We start from the raw sequence: 19,492 nt of genomic DNA on the forward strand, positions 1-19,492 counted from the left end.
TATATGAAAGAAACCCTTTCCTATTCTGCGCTCTCAGCACTGCCCCAACCGAACAGATAAACATTACTTGCAAGAGGCATTATGACAAAAGAAGGTCCTCATACTACCGGCCTATACACCATCGCCGTACCGCCGGTGTAAGAGTAAATACACGCCCACTTCATCCAAGGAGACGTTTATGTTTTTACTTTTGTTTTCATTCCGGGGTCGGGAAGGAGAGATTTTGCACTGAGTAAACCGTAGAAAATGTCAAAGTGATGAAAACGTGTGTTTGGAAGCAATCAATGTCTGTCGGGAATAATTCACCCGCGGGTGCAACTGTTGTCATGAATAGTGATTTCTCGAGGAAATGCAAAAGTAAAAATCTCTTTTCTAACTTGCAATTTAAAAAAAAAAATATATATATATATATATATATATATATATATATATATATATATATATATATATATATATATATATATATATATATATATATATAAATTTAATCCAATGTAGTTACATTAATGATGTATGTTATTATCAGTATGACTCGCAAGAAGAGTCACAGGAAGTTTAAACGCATAAATGTTTAGCCTTCAGGACAAAATAGAAGAAAACAAAACCTAAAGGGCCTAGATTATATTTTTAAACTTTCCATCTTTAAATGTATGTAAATTACATTTGGCACTTTAGTGATTTATTTTCTTATTAAATATGAGTTTTATGGTACAGTACTGACATTTCTAAACAGAAAGTAAAACATCTCATTCGTACAGTGCTACTCACCGTGTGGCTGTCACGGCCCCTTTAGGATATCGTTCAATGCCGCCATCCACAAAACATCCATCCAGACGGCTTATCCTCAAGAGGGTTCGACGAGTGAATGAACGAACCAAAAACAAGTGTTTTACTGACACTGCAATGCAAAACAGTAGCTATACTGTAGATCACACTCACTGACACATATTCCTTCAATCACATCGCTCCCCGTGAGAGCACAGTATTCATAACAACGGTTCCACCCGCGGGTGAGTGACCTTGAATGTCTGAACTGTGTGCTCCCAAACACACATTTTCGCCACTACGGCATCCTCTACAGTAAAACATTGTAAATAATAAATGAAACATTGTGTTTACTTGGCTGAGTTGGTGAAAAATCTCTCCTCCTCAACTCCGGAACAAAATTAAAGTAAAAGACGGCTGGTAAGTATTTACTCTTTCACGAGCTGTGCGGGGGCGGTGTAGGGGAGGTACAAATTTCTTTTATCGTCATAAGCTTTTTCCAAGTCATGTTTACCTGCTTGGGCTGGGCCGGTGTAATGGTAAATGGACTTTCACTTATATAGCGCTTTTCTATCTTAGGTACTCAAAGCGCTTTACACTAACAAGTCATTTACCTACTGATGACGCAGCATCTTGAGCAACTGGGGGTTCAGTTTCTTGCTCAAGGACACTTAGATATGGGGGATCGAACCCATGGCCTTTTGGCTGGGAGACGACCACTGTACCACCAAGCCATGCCGTCCCCGGTGTGAGAGCGCAGAAATAGCACGGAATGCTTAGAAATGCATCAATGAAGGAAAATAACACTTGGTGGGGTGTCAACAAGAAAGCAACATTGTGACATGCTTCAAAGTCCAAAAGTTGACTTTTCTCTTCCATGAACATCTAAAAATGGAAGTATGTTTTCCCTTGGACAAATGTGTGTATATACACTTCTGATTTCTACTGCTACCAGGGTGTTTTATTGTTTTCTTGTATAACCAACACAGAAAATACCGTAATTCCCCAAATAGAGGACACACTTTTTCCTCAAAAATGAAAGCCAAAAAAAGTATAGGTGCGTCCTATAAACGATAACTTGAATATTACTTAATACATTTTTTTTTTAAATTTACAACCATTCGAGGAAGATTGATCAGTCAGCTACATAAGCCGAGTTTTGAGATGTGACGGGTTTCTATATCGGCTGTAATAACTTACTTACAGTAATTAGTGTAACTAGATGAGCTTGAGGGCAGAAGTCAGAAAGGTTAAAGCACACAAAGGTATTCCATTTGTTTCATTTATTAACTGTGGTCTTTCGGCTTATATTCACAATCATAACCTTGGTGGAACGCGGATGGTGCACAACTTCGGGTATTTATGGAAAAATGAACTGGAGCTGTGTCGCAATGAAAAAGAAAAAACTGCTTCTACCGCATAAACGTTGCACTGGCAAATCTGACACACACTTAACTTACAGATATGAAAACAAGAAATTATGAATAGACAAAGATAAGATTAATTCTGTTTTGCAATAGCTTTTACATTGTCGTCAAACTGTTGATGCGTCCTATACACTGTAATATAGAAAATACAATAATTTGACCCAGAAATTAAGGTTGCATCCTATACACGGGTGCGTCCTATTTTGGGGGATGGTGATACATGATTTTTGCCACTTTGCAGCAGCTAAACAGCTATTGATACATCGGCAGCCAATGAAAACTCCTCTTGCATTCTCATGCTTTGCACAGCATTGTATTTTACAAGTTCAACTGACACAACAAAATTGTCGCCTGTTTTTGAGGGCCAACTTTGCCTAATTACTTTATTTACTCTACATCGCTTTGGAGAGCGTGAGGACCAATCTTGTTCAAGTAGTTAAATCTTGGGAAGAAGTCATGGATGCTCATCAGCTGTGCTTTCAGTCATTGTTTACTTCATGTGTCTTTTACTTTGATTTTATGTCTTCAAGTTGCAAACCAAAGTAGAAAAGGAAAAACGAGTTTCTCTGCTTGCTGTCTCTCACTGGTTCGCTGAGTTTAATAATTCTGCGATGCTCACAGCTTGTCAGCTTAAAATAACATTTCTTAATCATGTAATCACTGAGCCCTATTTATAGTACCCTGTGGAAAGCAATCAACAGAGTAGTGGGTTTTTGAGGGCGAATGTATATTGTCTGAAATATATATAGATATTTTTGTGTGTGTGTGTGTGTGTCTGAGTCTCTGTGCAGCCTGGTATCAAGTGGCACAGCGGGCAGCAGACCATTTGTTGGGCACGACTGTTGTACAGAACGTTTGTGTGCATTTCATTTTTACAAGGTTTCCACAGCCAAAACACCATACCTATTTGTTAAAAAGTATTTGATTATGATTGATTATTGTTTAATTATGGTGTACCAACGGTCCATTTTATTTTTCTGCATTTATTTGAATGGGAGTTTTTCCATATTCCTTGGCAGATCTACTGGGCAAGCCGGGCAGTGATGCTGGAATGCCTGGCATTGAAGACAGTGAGGTGGGAAAACTTGATGAAGTACAATTTGGTGAGTAAATCACTAGTTGGTTGATATGTGGAAATATTATCTAAATAAGTGATTAAAAAAATATAAAAAACATTTTAAAGTGGGCTGAATGGGTAGATGTGAAAACAAAAAGGCTCTCAGTGCAATGATACTTGCCGAGGAAGTTGAATTATGCTCTTCAAATTCTCTTTAAAAAAAAAATATATATATATATATATATATATATATATATATTTTTTTTTTTTTTTTTTTTCCGTCATAAAGTGTTGTTTATCACTTTGCCTCTCCACCTCTCCACAGAACTGAAGAAGCCAGCCATCACTATGAAGCGCGAAGAAGCCCCTGATGTGCTTGTGGGCGCTGCTGCCGGGCCAGGTGTCGGAGCAGCTGACGGCCCAGGGGTACAGGGCCTATCCCTCGACCAACCCCGGCTCCAACAGGACAGAGGGGAAGGCCAGGCAGCTGTGATTGCTGCCCCAGGTGTCATCAACCTAGCGGACAAACCAATTGTATTTGAAGAAGACAACAAGTCACCCATCAAAGCAGATGAACTGGGTGAACAGCAAAGACAACTTGGAGGTAATATCTGCACTACAACGAATCTATTGATGATGATTGCAATCATTTGAAAAGGGCAGTTCCTTTCTTTGTAGTAATATGAGGACTTTTTAATATATCAGCCCCAGAGGTCAAAAGTGCAGGCGAACGCTTGAAAGGGATTCCACTGCCTGCCAACCCTGTCCAGGTTCCCAACCCCATCCAACCACATCAAAAAGACCAAGCTCCAGTGGGGGCACTCCACCATCACCAAAGTGAGTCTGATGCAACACACGACTTTGTTCAATAACTGCTTTTGAATGGATGCTGTTTGATAGCCTTACAAGTGCAACATTATTATTGGATGATGATGCAGCTACAGTATTATTAGCTTTGCCTTCTGCTGCTGCTTCCCCATGTCTGTCAGGTGTGCATATACAAAGCTGCTCACTACTGACTGAAGATACTGTACGCCAGCAGTAGTACTCTAGTACAGCACATGATTTGTTTGAACAAGATTTTGTCGACAGGTATTTCTGGACACTACTTTTTGGGTACCTCAGTCCTGGTCAAGTAATGACATGAACCAACCCGTACTACTTTCTTTTAGAAGCTGTTGATTATATGGTCTGTTATTATGTTGTGGGACAGAAATCTTAAGAAAGGAAACACTTTCATTATCCATCATCATGATTGATTCATGGATTCAAAGTCCAAGTAAGGATTATTAACCTTCAATGCTTTCCCAGCCCTTCAGCCTTAAAGTTCAGACTGGGGGCACAGGTTTTGAAGTGGGGACACATGGCACTTCAGATCCTTTTCTACTGCCTGGCTTCTGCTCTGCATAAAGTTCCCTTCTTTTTCCCGTTTTGTAAAAGTATTCTTCTGCCTGCTTCATGTGTCGCTATTGTGCCCTAAACCCTGCATTCACTTCCCATGGTCATTATTTCTTTAGCATTCTTCTCTTCTCTTTTTATATTTTCAATCATTTCTTAAGCATCACCAGAACATAACATTTTGTTGAGGCACTCAGGTTTTATCCTCACCTGACATATTCAGACAGCTAATAAGGGTAGTTCATAGCTAGAATGTATATTAAGACAGAAAAAAAACAATTCTACTCCCATATGAATTAAATCCCCAATACCCAGAACAATAAGATGCCATACACGATTATGTTTTACTCTATCAAGTATAGGGGAAATCCCCATTTAAGCCTTTAATTATAGGTGAAGTCACCCCAAAACCTTCCTAGTCTAAAACAAAGCATTCAGATTAATATTGCATTTGTGGAATATGACTTATATGGAAGAAACAAGCCAATTTGGGTTTTATCCATCTCCGGGGGTCGTCATTTAGTTACTACACTACCTGAAAATGACATCCCAGTTGCGCCGGTCTCCGATAACAACAAATCAGGGCTCACCTCTTTTTTTGCGTTTTGTAATATGAAGTTCACAAGCTGTGCTGCGATTGGTTGTTATCTGAGCAACCGTGATCATTGACAGGTGACAGCAATGTTGCATAATGGTTGCCCCCAGAGATAAGATACAATTATTATTACGATGATTATTCTGATTATGCTTATTTATCAGAATGTCATGTTTGGACCCATGAGGTTTCAATGAATAACATTATAGTAAAGAAAATGTAGGGGTTGACATCCCCCTTTGTGCATCACTTTTTCGTCACCAGAACGCATTACTGTACAAGTAAATGAGATGCAGCCGTACTTAATGTCTATGTCCTTTAGTAAAAGCACGTGAGTTAATTCAGTACCTTTTGGACTTACTCGAAAAATCGGATCAATACATAGATCAAAAATAGGATCATACACTTTCAAATGTGAACTGCACCCCATTTTTTCAGAGCATTCTGTTCAACACTGGGCCATCAGTGTACACCTCAAACACGGATGTCAGGTAAATAACTCGGTACTGGCTTCAGGGGTGCGAAAACGTGAGGCTGCATTTAACAAAAGCAGATCTTAAGTAAGACTAAAAGAGGTCACGTAATGCTCAGTAACACGTCTTTTATCAGTCCGTTTCCATTCTCCTCTCCTTTCAACTTTATCCTTGAACCTTCAAGCATATACCATGGCTTAAGCGCCTCCTGTCCCTTGGTTTGCCTTTATTTCTTTCCCTTCCTGATGAGGCCCCCTTCTCTGCCACCTGCAGGCCGGTTCTTTGACGAGATCGAGTCCCCAGTAGATCCGCAACATGGCTCTAAGCTAGCGGACTATAATGGGGACGATGGCAATGTGGGTGAGTATGAAGCCGACAAGCAGGCTGAGCTGGCCTACAATGAGGAAGAGGATGGTGATGGTGGGGAGGAAGACGTTCAAGGTGAGCCAGGCAGGGGGACTGGACTGCTTGTCCAGATGTGTATTCACCATTCCTCATTTGCCTCCCTCACGCCTACCCACTTCTGCTGCCAACCCACCCTCTAGCATTTTCCCCAGCAGTTTGTGATTAGAGTAGCTCACGTTGCCATGCGTTTGGTCCTTGAATCCATCATGAAACAGGTGTGCATACCATATGTCTGGGCTCAAGGAAGAACTGCAATGCATGCAGGGTAGAATGAGTAAAAAGGAAGGCACAGTAATGAGCTAAAAACAATATTTTCTCTTTGACTGAGGAAGGTAGACCAAGGAACTCAGGGTTTGGTGAATGTGGTTCACTTGCTTCACAATGCGGTTCACTTGCCATCTCCCGCTTGTGCTTCTTTTTTAGCTTTTGCACCTGTCTGAGTTGAATCATATTTAGACAATAAATAGCTCATTTGTATTTGACAATGTCTATGTCTTCATCTTGAAACATTGATATTCACATCCATTCTCTTTTTTTTTTCATATTTAATATGTGTTGTCTTGGTAGTTACCTATCTGCTGTTTGGTTGCACCCCTTTTTTCAGAGCATTCAGACTGACACAACAGTCATTTGTATGGAATAGTAATATCTACCGTATCAGTGGTTTTGTTTATAGTCATGCCTACTTGAAGCTTTTCTAATTTCTTTCGCCCTTTTGTCCCAGATGATGACGACAGAGACATGCAGGGGGATCGGGCCGTGGATTATGGAAAGCGACATCAAGCCATCGACATTCTCTGAATGTGAATTTTCTACAGTAAAATTATATCCAAATTTCATAATTCACAGTTTTCATCCTCAGTGGCATGACCACCTCTACAGGTTACAAACATGAACTTGAATAATGTTACCTAACGTTTATGCCGACACATTAAAATAGTAAGAACAAAAGTAAGATAAGGGTTAGGCTAGGAAAATATGAAGGAAAAAAAGCAGTCTATACTTTTGAGTATTTTGCTGTAGGACTGAGTGACTCAGTTCATAGTTGAGTGTCATAAATAGCATTGTTGACACATCAGCTGTGAAGTTCCCCCCCTGTCTCTGGATGCTTTACTAAAGATTTTTCTTAAAAAAGTTGATCGGGCATTTGGACATTGCTGCAGTTTTTGGACACTTGCAAGGAAGATATTTCTGTTTAAGGTTTACAGTGGTGGAAAAGCATTTGCAATGCCAAGGACTTTGCTTACAGTCTATTAAAACATTTTTTGTGAACACACAAGTGGCCCTGGTCCTCTTTTCTACATACCAGCCATGCTATCATTTGTCAGATACCAACCATATTACTAAAACTTAAGGCAAGACTTGAAACGTGCTGTTTGCCTCCCAAAATACACATCCTTGATGGTAACGTGCAAATCTCTATTAATGTTTCTTTATCAAGTTTAACTAGTAATTAGTGCAGTATAATTTACTGCTATTGTTTCTAGAATGTGATAACTTCATATTTTTGTTAATACATTTATAGATGCATTTTGTCACTTGTCGATCGAACATTATCTCACGAGTGCTCAAGGTGACGAAACACTCATGGCTCAAGCCACTTGCAAAATTAACATGACCAAAGCCAGAAATCAGGTACGGTGATTAGTCGTTACCCGGCCCCTGAATAAATGAAGATCTCTTGTCAACAGTAAGTGGCAAAAAGTTTTTTAAAGGTATGGATTGTATATCAACAACAATTACAAACTAGAGAAAACATATTATCGTTATCTGACATTTTTTCAGCTACGGGTATTTAACTTTTTTTTTAAATAACGGGAATGATTTAAATAACAAATCTATCAATTATTTCTCTGAACCGAGTATCGAAGTGAATTTCCAACAACAGATTTAAGTCTTGGCGTTTACATTGTGTTTCTTCATAGAGTAGCTTTAAAACGACATCAATTAACCGCACAATCTTTGATGATGCAAGAGCTCCCTGGTCTCATAGCCGGCAGGCTATGGTGTTTTGAGAGGTAAGGGGGCGTGTCTGTGTCCATACGGGTATTTACCTCCCAGAGCCTGGAGCAGAGGCGGGAAATGGCGCCTGTTACCAACGGTGTGTCATTTTCAGAGACGGCCATTGAGTAGATAAGCAATCTAGCTCCAGAATACGAACACAATCATTGGCTCAATAGTGATGTTTTTCGAATCGTGAGCCGTTATTGCGTACAACCGAGGATCGCCGCAAAGTAAGTAGCCATTAGCACACTACCCACGTTTGCCTCGCGTTTTATGTAATACTGGCTGACGACAAACTAAACGTTTCCTCTGTAGCTTGAGCACATCTGCTAGCCTGAAGCAGTTTGTCTCCCCGGGGAAGCTAAGCTGGCTCTATGCTAATTGTGCTAAGCTAAGTAACTTAGCTTCGGGAAGCTAACTTCGGCCTTCCGTGGATACGGCTCACTTCTGGCTACCGATACAAAATTTCAACGTCACTGGCTTTACCCACTAGCTCCCGAAATAACATTCACGCGACCTAAACGCGTCGCTGGGGAAAATATTTAGTTGTCGCGACCAGTGCTTGTGTCTTGTAACTTGGCTGGGGGGGAAAGTGAGCAGATGCATTCCACGACAGAACTTCGCTTAGCTAACGGGCATATTTGTCATTCATGTTTTGTTCAGGTCTCCCAAGTAACGCTATTGTATGTCTACATAAATTGTCGATTAAAACACCCGCTTTCTCGTACGTCGGTTGAATTTAAATCACATGCGTTGATAACGTATACCGGTTACAACTTAATTGACCTGGTGTTACGAGGAGCAAGGAGTTTCGGTCTTCAACGGTCACGACAATTTCACACACTTGAAATTTGTCAGTTGACAAAAGACGTACATTACACGGCTGTCACTCACTGTTGAATGTTTCAGTGACAGTGACATTTCTTGGGAGTTCGAAATGCCGCATTGATTTGCTGGCGTTAACGTTAGCGTGTTCGCTTGAGAGCTCCCTTGAAGTCGTTACCTCGTCCAATGTATTTACTAAGTTGATCTCACTTGACAGCAGAGAAACGCCGTGCGCAGTAGAACGCGGACCGCCGTAAAGCTTTTGACGCCAAGTGTCCCTGATATATGCTGTGACGGGAGTTTTTTGCAAGGTATCTGAGATTTGCCGGACAATCGGAACTGGAACGAAAACGGACTATGAGAAGAGGTTTTGGCGCCTTGCTAATGCATACGTTTTTAAATATACGCAATACATGCGAGATTAGAGAAGAGTGGCGACCGTGTGCATGGTGCCGTAGCTAACGTTAGTTAGCCAGCTCCGATTTTCCTATTTCCCGCTCGCTTGCTTGCTTGCCCCCAGCTACTGCTATGAGCGTGATCCTTGCGCGTCAGAATCGACAAAAATCGATTGCTGTGGGCATATTATTTACGCAGCACGTGGGGCATAGGTAGGTAAAGTTCGTTTTGAATAAGCAACAGAGCAAACTCCTTTTCTATGTGAAAAATTAAAGCGTTGAAAAACGACTATGGCTGGGTTAAGTTTCATTTAGGTTTAAACCCTTTACGCGGTGATTGTAACCTCTGGGCAAGTGTAATTTTGGTTGTCGTATATAAACCATAATTTGGCAACTGGTAGGACGCTTTTTCCATTGAAATCAATGAAAACCAGCAGCACAATGTTTGATACGTTTTCTATGAATTGCTAGGTCTACCTCTTCTGGATATGTCCAGACACATCGTTCGACTGTCGTTAAGCAAACATACAAGGCTGGTCTTTCCTTACAGTTTGTGTTTTCTAAGTTTTCTATGTGCATGAGCCTACAATGTAAAGTGAACGTTTTAAAAAGCAGGAATTGCGCTTCCATAATATAGCTAAAATCACAAATTCATTTTACGGTGCAATGTTTAAAGTAACTTTCCAATCGATAATAAATCATGAATTCCTACAGTGGGTCTAGTATGGTGTGTTTTTAGTGTACCACTGAAAGTTAAGCCAGCTGCGGCTGCTGTGATGTAAGTGAAATGGGATGTTGAATACATCCAGATGTTTGCAGCAAGGCGAACCAGTCCTACAAAAGTATACACAGATACGCCCCCCTAGTCGTGGCTAGTTTAAATGTCAAAGAAGTGTTTATCTAACATTAAAGGATTTGTTTTCTTACTCTGTTATTTAATATGAGAGGAACATAATAGAATAGCGATCAGGTAGAACAATTGAAAAATAACATTAAAAAAAACACCAAAAAAGTTTAGTAGCTCTGTTTTATTAAAATGAAGTATGCTTAAGGGCACCATATTCCATACCATATAAAGCAAAACTATCTGCTAAGTCTCAATTGAATCCCTCCATCAGTTTTACGAATTCTCTCTTCTTTTACATTTCTGGTTGTTCAACTTCTGAAGTGATTTTCTTTCTGAACTAGCTTTACATGTGACTGCTACAAAGATGAGGCTGAGAATGCGTAAGGCGTCTCAGCAGCCGATTCCCAGTCTGACGACTCGCCCATCTCGGACCAAGAGAAGGCATTCTGAAGTAGAAGAGGACACTCCAACCAGTGGTGGGAGGAGCTTGTTTTCAACTATCAAAAAGTTCATCAGAGGAAATTCTGTCAAGGTAAATATGATATTTCGTTTTAGTGACAAGTGTAAGCTTTCTGATACTCTCTAAATTATATTATGGTTCAGGCATGCACAAGTTAATAACTTTAATCAATTAAACAAATGGATGAAAAACTGAATGTGATTCAGATGTTGAATATTTCTAACTGAAAAATAAACTTTTAATTATAGTATATTTTTCTTGTCTGTCTCTTGATAATATGAAAACCAAAATCTGATTTTGTTGATATGTTAAGGTGCAGCAGGAGAGTCCGGCCAAGAAGGCCCGTCTCCACGGTGATGTGGACAACAACCTTATCACCTCAACTCCAGATACAAACAGAAAAGGTTTCGTCAATGGATGTGAGTGGCATCAAGGAAAGCTAACACACACCTCCACTTCCTATTAGTACTGAGTACTTTGAGTTGTCTAAATCATAATAATTTCTTTGCAGTGGCGACCAATCATGACAGGAGTAAAGAAAAGCCCAATGGCAGTCTGGAGGAGACAACAGTTTCTCAAGTGACCACAAGCCCTCCTCGGACAACTCTTCTTGGGACCATCTTCTCTCCTGTTTTCAACTTCTTCTCACCAGCTAAACATGGTAGGCCTTTATGGGCACAGATAGGGCTGAACAATTAATCAAAGTCAAGCCCACATCACAGTTGTCAAATGCAATTTTGAAATTGCAAAGGCCTTTTATAGCCAATATGTTTTGATGAGGGGAGGTGAGGTGGGAGACTGGTTCACACATCTGCCTCACAGTTTGTAGATCACTGGTAAAGTCCAGCCTCCCTGTGTGGAGTGTGCATGTTCTCCCCGTGCTTGCGTGGGCCTTCTCCAGGCACTCGGGTCTCCTCCTACATTCCAAAAACTTGCCGTAGTTGTATTGGACAGTCCAAATTACCCTTTGGTGTGATTGTGAGCATGTTTGAACAATTGATGAGGAAATAGGAGAGGACGCCCTGGAGTTAAATGAGACAAGGTATTTTGTGTGTCGGATAGCGATGATAACTTTAAGGGCTTTTTGACAAATTATTATTCAGATTTGTCAAAAAAAAAAAAAAAAAATCAAGCATTGAAACTTGATAGTTTCAGTATGTAACAGTATGTTATTCGATGTACAATGAAGAAATGTGTCTAAAAGTACCATAATTTTGTCATTTTAATAACAGACACCATGTGTTATAATTGGACAGCCATCATAATCTACCGGTGCAGCAGTGGTTAGCACGTCCGCCTCACAGTTCAGGAACCAGAGTTCAAATCCACCATGGTCCTTCCTGTGTGGAGTTTGCATGTTCTCTCTGGGTACGCCGGCTTCCTCCCACATCAAAAAACACATCATTCAAATTGTCACAGAACAATTTCATATATAAATAGAGTTCTGGACTCCAACTTTGACAAACTCTTACCTTTTGTCCCAGAATGCATTGACTTTTGTATGGAGTAACATCCATTCATCCCTCCATTTTCTAGAGCCGCTTTTCCTTACCAGGGTTGCAGGTGCCTATCCCATCTGATTTTGGGCAGTAGGCATGGGACACTCTGAACTGGTTGCCAGCCAACTGCAGTGCACACAGTGACAAAACAACTATCCGTGCACCCAATCACACCTAAGGACAATTTAGTATGTCCAACAACCCTGCCATGCATGTTTTTCGAGTGTGGGATGAAGCTGGAGTGCCTGGAGAAAACCCACGTGGGCTCGCTCAGAAATTGCAAACTTGACACAGCCAGGTTAGAGTGAGGTGGATTTGAACTCAGGTCCCTGAACTGTGAGGCGGACGTGCTAACCACTGAGCACCGTCCATGCAGTAACATATAATTTGTTCATATTGATGTCATCCTAGACATAGTAGCGTTTGTTTGGGAGGGGGTGTGGATAAGTGGTAGATGGGTCGACTGGCAACTTAAAGTCTGGGACTGATCCCATGCCATTTTGACCATGTTGAAGTATCCTTTGAGCAAGAGACTGAAACTAGTTGCTCCTGATGCGGCGTCATCAGTAAATGAATGGCTAGTCAAATGTAAAGCACTTTGAGGACCTTGTAAGGTGCACAATTGTTGTCTGCTCTTCAAAATTCTTTCCCTCTATTTGGACAGCCTCATCTGGATCAGACTCTCCAGACCAGGCTTTGGAAGCTGAGGAAATAGTGAAACAGCTGGAAATTGAACAAACTGTAGAAACGCCGACCAGCACAGCTACATCGACACAGGAACATTGTACCACTAACCTCTACTCAAGTGTATCCCATCTGCCACCGCTGCGACCTCACATCCCTGGTGGATACCACACTACAGAGCAGGGAGAGACTGACGCCGACCTTCCACCCCTTACTGGTAGGTGGCAACAAAGTAAAGTGTTTTTCTAAATACGCTTCAGCTGTAAGAGTTAGTCAGTTTGTTTTTGACTGCTGGCATCTCTTTAAACTTTTTTTTTTTAAACAATAATACAAATTTACGACTTTCATTCTGCTCCCAGCACCAGGCTCCAGTCCAGATATGGCATACATGAATGCTCCTCCTTCTACAGTACCACCAGAAGCATCCTATGATGAAGACTGGGAAGTCTTTGACCCGTGAGTAAAAATAATCATCCTCACCGTTTGCTAATACATCTCCTGTGCTGTCAGTATGAATTATTAGGTTTAATATCACTCTTTATAAAATGTCTCAAAGGTAATCCAGTTTATACTTCAATGTGTAGTTTCTATTGCACACCACACATTCATTGAGACCCATACCAAATTTGCAGTTTTGAAAGATGTGATGTCAGTGGAGGTGTGGTGGACTAATGAACTTTAAAACCTATGCAATTTGAATTATGGTAAAACTTATAAATGCACACTTATTTTGAGTTTTTATTTTTTGTAGTCGCTTGATTTTCATTTGAATCATGTAAGATGTTATAGTTGGAAGTTACCTTCCTCTAGCACTTATTGAGACTAAAGTACCGGTAAATATTTGTAGTTGAAATAGTTTGTTTGATCAACTGAAGCAACGTTCATGTCTTTCTCTACAGGTATTTCTTCATCAAGCATGTCCCTCCATTAACAGAAGAGCAGCTTACTCGGAAGCCAGCCCTTCCATTGAAAACTCGTAGCACACCTGAATTTTCCCTGGTCCTTGATCTGGTCAGTTATAGGAAGCAAGATTTGATTTGTCTGCTATGTTGTATGTGTTTTTTCAAATGTCCCCCCCCCTCCCGTATCTTTAAGGATGAAACGCTGGTTCACTGTAGTTTAAATGAGCTGGAGGATGCAGCGCTTACCTTCCCTGTACTCTTTCAAGATGTCATTTACCAGGTAACTCATGCCCTTTTCAGGCCTGCTGGGCTAGATAAATACAAAGTGAGATTTTAGGTAACTCTCCTGTTTTTTTGATTGAAACAAAGCAAATGTGTGCTTGAGGCTGCTCTACATGCTGATAGCAGGAATGAAATTTCAGTATTTTTCTTTCCTCAGATAAAGCACCTTGAAATAGCGATCTAATGCAATTTCTTAACACCGTTGTGTTGTTTGTATCAAGCGTCGTGACTCACTCTCAGAGCAGCAGTTTGTGCGGTAGAAGGGCAGCCACTGTCACAACATTCTTTTGGGAAAAACTTCAAATTAAGAGCCTTTGTATCAAAATACAACCATCCATGTGCATACATGATTTGGTATGGCAACGTTTAATTTGAAGTCTCACCATGTTGGGCAGAGTGTTTTTAGCGTCACGCAGAGCAGCATTGCCCCACAAATTAGCGCAAAGAAAAAAAGATCTCATGCTGCGATGAGATGAGATGATAATTCTTACGGCGTTCTAATCTTACGAGACCTTGTAATACGAGGTCTCGTCCCATCCCTACCATGTGAGAGATTGTCACCTTAAAATAATGGCCTTTTTGGCAAATAAAAATATAGGTTTTCCTCACGGCGTTGGCCACCTCTGCTACATTTAGAAATAACTAAATGTAATCTCATCAGTATTTATTTCATCTTTTCGGAGAGAAGATTAGGCCATTATTTTAGAGTGGAAGACTGATACTTACGTCCAGGTGTACTTTCAAATACAAACCAAGCTAATTGCAGATAATGCTGAACAGCACAATGTCTATATTCAGTCATCATATTGTTGATGTATACAGAAATTAGCTTTGAATTATATTTCATGTCTTTTGCAGGTATATGTGCGCTTAAGGCCGTTTTTTAGAGAATTTTTGGAACGCATGTCTCAAATCTATGAGGTAAATATTACCTGTTAATTATTACATATTTTGTTCTTACTCAAGAAATGGTTTTGATCAATTTTGTGTTATCTTCCACCCCCCTTTTCAGATCATCCTTTTTACAGCATCTAAAAAGGTGTATGCAGACAAACTGCTCAACATCTTAGACCCTAAGAAGCAGTTGGTGAGGTATGGTGGCTCCGTATTATTAAACCGGTGATGGCGTGGGATTGTTTTGTCGAATTGGTGCGTCTGAACATGTCAATATACTCCCTCTTTCCTGTCATTCTTTACTGTAACTAGACACAGGTTGTTTCGGGAACATTGTGTGTGCGTCCAGGGAAACTACATCAAGGATCTCAACATTCTCGGCAGAGATCTGTCAAAGACCATCATTATTGACAATTCACCGCAAGCCTTTGCGTACCAGGTGACTAGACAAATATTATGTGATTATACATTTGCTTTAAAACAAACTGAGATGATTGCGTAGTGACCTTGACAGTGGCTCAGTGTTATGAAGGGGGCTTAATAAGAAATTAACACATTTACCAGAATCTTAGCAGTTCCTAGGAGTTGTCAGAAAATAGAAACCAATTTCTAGCTCATTTCATGCACAATTTAACTCAATAGGCTTCACACACTATATATAAAGAGCAAGTACACCATTTTAAAGCAAATACAAAAAAACACCGATTTAAAAGCAATGTAAAGAAGTGAAAAAATTGATTACTAAACATGTACAAGAGGAACATTTTCAAAAATATGATTTTAAAAATACCTTGAAAGAATGTAATTGTGCGTTTTTGGAACCAGCATAGTTTTTTTTTTTTTCAATTTGGGATTCAAACACATTTACACTTTATATTACACTGCATATTTTGAAGCCATTCACATTAAATAAAAGGATACGATACACAGGTACAGAGGAAGGGGGCAAATAGATATTTAAGGGTGATCTGGGGAGGGCATATTCTATATTTGTACATATTTACGGGATTTTACAATAATTTTACATTTTTATGCTATCATGTGGAGTGCAGAGGCGAATAAGATATATATTCCACATGTAAAACTATTCTATTGGTTTGTTCTCATGACAATACACACACACATTTGAAATTCCCTTTTTTTTTTTTTAAACCCCTTACAGTTGTCCAATGGAATTCCCATCGAAAGCTGGTTTATGGACCGTAACGACAATGAGTTGCTGAAGTTAGTGCCCTTCCTTGAGAAGCTTGTTGAGATGGTAGGAGTTCTTGCTCTCTTGTTGAATCTGCCAGCAAGCTTGAATTTGAGTTCACATGTAAGTATGTTCTGCTTTGACTCATGTTGCTACTGAATCAACAGGATGAGGATGTGCGGCCGCACGTCCGGGAGAGATTTCGTCTTCATGACATGTTGCCTCCCGATTGAACTTCACCATCTCATCTCGGATGGGCTTAGCAAGGAAAGACTGAAACTCTCGTGTAAAAAGCCGCTTAGAACAACATTACCATTGCTATATTTTTTTTTTTTGAAAACTCCTTGCTTGGGAAAAAAAAAAAATAACCCACAATCTGTTCAGAAGAAAAATTGTTTTTAAAAAAAGAGGATGACATTTTCTAAATGTACACATGTAAAGAGACACTCGGGATTCTAACTTGGTCCAATTTTTGATGGACCTCTCGGCTGTGGGGCTTGCTGGTGACTCCATAGTATTTCAACGATTTGGTGCTTGCTCGGTGGCTCTAAAACACCGCTTGTTCAGAAGATTTCTAAACTGAGGCGTTGAACCCAAACCCACCCCTGGTGCTGAAGCTGTTGACACTTCCGGTCTGCACAGGAAAGACTGGCTTGTAAATCAATCTGCATTTGTGTTTACACTTCGTCACACTGACACCAACTCTGTAATCTTGTGGTTGGCAAACTTTGTAGCCTTTTCAATCTGATGCATTCCGCTGTAGGTGAATCAAGGTCATAGTTCTTTTTGTTAGGGTTGACCGATGTCTTTTGTCTCAAATTTGTCTTTCCTGGTGTTTTATCTTTGGAGTGTTTTGAAAGGGGACATGGAAATGTTAAAGGTAACCCATCAAATTGAACACTGTGAGCACACTCTGTTGTTTGAGGCTTCAATCAAAGGTTCTATTTCTAACTCTGGACACGCAACTTTTCCCAAAAATAATAGAAGACGTGTAAATCTGACATTGTGTAAGGTTTGAGGACATTTCTTTGAAGTGATACGTGTCAATGTTACAGTATTTGATTTGTCAAGCAGTATTGTCCTTTACTTGTAATTTAGTATTCTGTCCTTATCGCAGCCCTTTGTCTTTAAGTTGTAAGGTGTCAGCAATGGCATAATGACAATGTAGCATCTGATATCCGGTCATAACCTCAACCAGGCTTCACTGATTGTTGTATGCTTTCACGGGGACATTGTTTCTGCTGAAAGTATGAATCGGGAGGACAAATGTGCATCATAGTTGACTTACAAACCCGTGTAGACTACATCCAACTGCTTACTGTAGCATCTAGTAAATGGGCAATATTTCGTTTTAGGTTTGTGTCCAAGTGCAATTTTCTTTTCATTTTTTTTTCTTTCAAACAGGCAAAAATGTCAGTGTTAGTCTGGGTCTCTTATACCGTGCCATATTCGCTTCACTTGCTCGTAGCATTCTGCAGTGTTCATGCTTAGACAGAAAAAGACAATCAGACTGCAGAGCGCCGCTCATTGCTGCACGTTTGTGCACTATGAGTTGCGTACTTGCATTAAATTGTGTCCAGTTAGTTAGATTTGCCAGAGGAATCCTGCTCCGCTCGCTCTGGCTGAACAATCTCTGCTGTGGAAGGCCAGAGGTGGTTGCCATCTGTTGGGCACCTTGCCCCATATTGCCTTGTGCATCACATGTTGGTTGCGCTCCAGGAGTTCAAATGAGCTTGCGTTTCTTGTTCACCTGTTGCAGAGCACAATGGGCTTTACTTGTACTGTTAGAGTGCACATCCTGACGCTGAATGTAAATGTTATGGAAGTCACAGGTGTTTTTTCCTGTTTCTTCCTCCAAATCTAGAACCAACGAGAGAAGGCATTGGAGATCGAAGTGAATAACGGTTAAGAAAAAGGAGCTGCACCTTGAGGTCCTACCAATACTTTTTTTTTTGCCAACTTTTAGTATGCAAACCTCGCTGAGAGATTGTGCCAGTTGTGAGTTTGGTTGTCGCAGCTGTTTCCGAAGGATCTGGAAAAGGCATTTGATGCGTGTCGTCCAGCTCCTTTTTAATGTGCATTACCAGTTTATTGTACACTCTGCATGGTACAATTCATGCGGCCTCGTATTTTTGTTTTCATCCTTAAAATAAGGAAAGCTCTTTTGTATCTTTCATTTAAAAAAAAAAAAAAAAAAAGAAGGCATGTCATATCTACTTTTAAAATGTATTCAAAAAATAAGGTTTTTCTTTCCGGAAAATATTTGTTTAGTTTAGCACAATGTCACTAAACTGTTAAACTTAGCATGTAGAGGATATTGTTTGCTTTGTGGCAGAAGTCCTTAGTCAAAATTTATTCGAGGCACTTTTTCTGCTGTCGTTCTTCTGAAGAGTAATTGTAATGATTTTTTTTTTCCCCACCTGCAATCTTCAATCTGTTATGCTATTTTACTTGTAAGAACTGTTTGTGCAAAAGATGTATTTAAAATGTTTTAAGTCATCTTTGTTTGCCACTCGGCTATGTACCATTGTAAAGTGTATATAACGTTACATTGAATTTCTGAAACAAAGTTTTAAAGTGAAAAGCCTCTTCCTTGCTCTTGTTTTTATTTCCCTTGTCTCTGTGACTGGACAAACAGTAATTTAGGGATATTGGGCTAAAACTGAACATTTGAATGCACAAACATTTGTTAAGCCCACTTCTTAAAACCAATTGCCATTAGAGGAGTTACAAAAAATACACACACACACATGAAGAAAAGTAGAAGATCATCTTCCCATCTCTACTCTCAATGATGTGAATGTTCATCCTTCACGGGACAGGAGTCGATGGAAAAAGGAAGGGGTAACAGTGAAGTTGCTCTAAAAAGCAGTTGCGTAGGGTAAGGTTCATGGCTGGGAATGCACTGACGTCATCACTTTGACAAACATCATATGAACCCTCCGGAACAAAGAATTCACACATTTCATTGGCAGAAGCTAACTGTTTATAATATACGTGCATTCTTTCAGCCAGTGGTGTCAAACTTGTTTTAGCTTGCGCGCTGCATAAAATCACCAAAAAATCGCTTAACACTTAATTCTAAACAATACTTGCAACTTTTGGTCGGCGAGATTGTGTACGGTATGCATTTTGATCTATGAAACCAGGAGTAAGAAAGGGAGCAGTTACAAATTAATCACCAGTAAAGTCGGCTGTGTTTTAACTGAAAGAACCAACCTCGTTTGCGATATCCCTGTTACAAGTGAAAACAATTTGCAATAAACATGATGTCGATGCTCATGATTTGTTTTGTAGGCCCCATAAAATGGTGTGGCTGGATCTAGCGAGCCCCTGAGCTTTGAGTGTGAAACCTTAGGATGTGCGCGTTCACGACAATTCACATGCG

At 40.1% G+C, this 19,492-nt stretch overlaps 2 protein-coding genes across 3 annotated transcripts in view; both read left to right on the forward strand.

Moving 5' to 3' along the window:
- golm2 (golgi membrane protein 2) overlaps positions 1–7,399 on the forward strand; it is a 19,159-nt gene extending 11,760 nt beyond the window's left edge. Inside the window, exons 6-10 of one of the 2 annotated variants that reach the window (XM_088413677.1) lie at positions 3,212–3,295; positions 3,575–3,853; positions 3,955–4,086; positions 5,989–6,156; positions 6,845–7,399. In XM_088413677.1, the coding sequence (XP_088269803.1) occupies positions 3,212–3,295; positions 3,575–3,853; positions 3,955–4,086; positions 5,989–6,156; positions 6,845–6,921 (740 nt within the window). In that variant the 3' untranslated portion in view covers positions 6,922–7,399. The remainder of the gene's footprint in view (positions 1–3,211; positions 3,296–3,574; positions 3,854–3,954; positions 4,087–5,988; positions 6,157–6,844) is intronic. The other variant, XM_088413678.1, reaches the window with a different exon arrangement.
- A 781-nt stretch (positions 7,400–8,180) lies between these two features.
- On the forward strand, positions 8,181–18,693 carry ctdspl2b (CTD (carboxy-terminal domain, RNA polymerase II, polypeptide A) small phosphatase like 2b). Its single transcript, XM_088413784.1, has 13 exons — positions 8,181–8,354; positions 10,533–10,723; positions 10,965–11,070; positions 11,163–11,312; positions 12,815–13,051; positions 13,194–13,290; positions 13,734–13,845; positions 13,930–14,016; positions 14,877–14,939; positions 15,031–15,110; positions 15,225–15,351; positions 16,075–16,170; positions 16,272–18,693. The coding sequence occupies exons 2-13, from the start codon at positions 10,556–10,558 to the stop codon at positions 16,335–16,337; spliced, it is 1,389 nt and encodes a 462-aa protein (XP_088269910.1). The 5' UTR covers positions 8,181–8,354; positions 10,533–10,555; the 3' UTR covers positions 16,338–18,693.
- Positions 18,694–19,492: the final 799 nt, after the last annotated feature.

The sequence above is a fragment of the Hippichthys cyanospilos genome, chromosome 4 (assembly GCF_059441005.1).
Source record: "Hippichthys cyanospilos isolate Australia breed blue-spotted pipefish chromosome 4, RoL_Hcya_1.0, whole genome shotgun sequence".
NCBI lineage: Eukaryota > Metazoa > Chordata > Actinopteri > Syngnathiformes > Syngnathidae > Hippichthys > Hippichthys cyanospilos.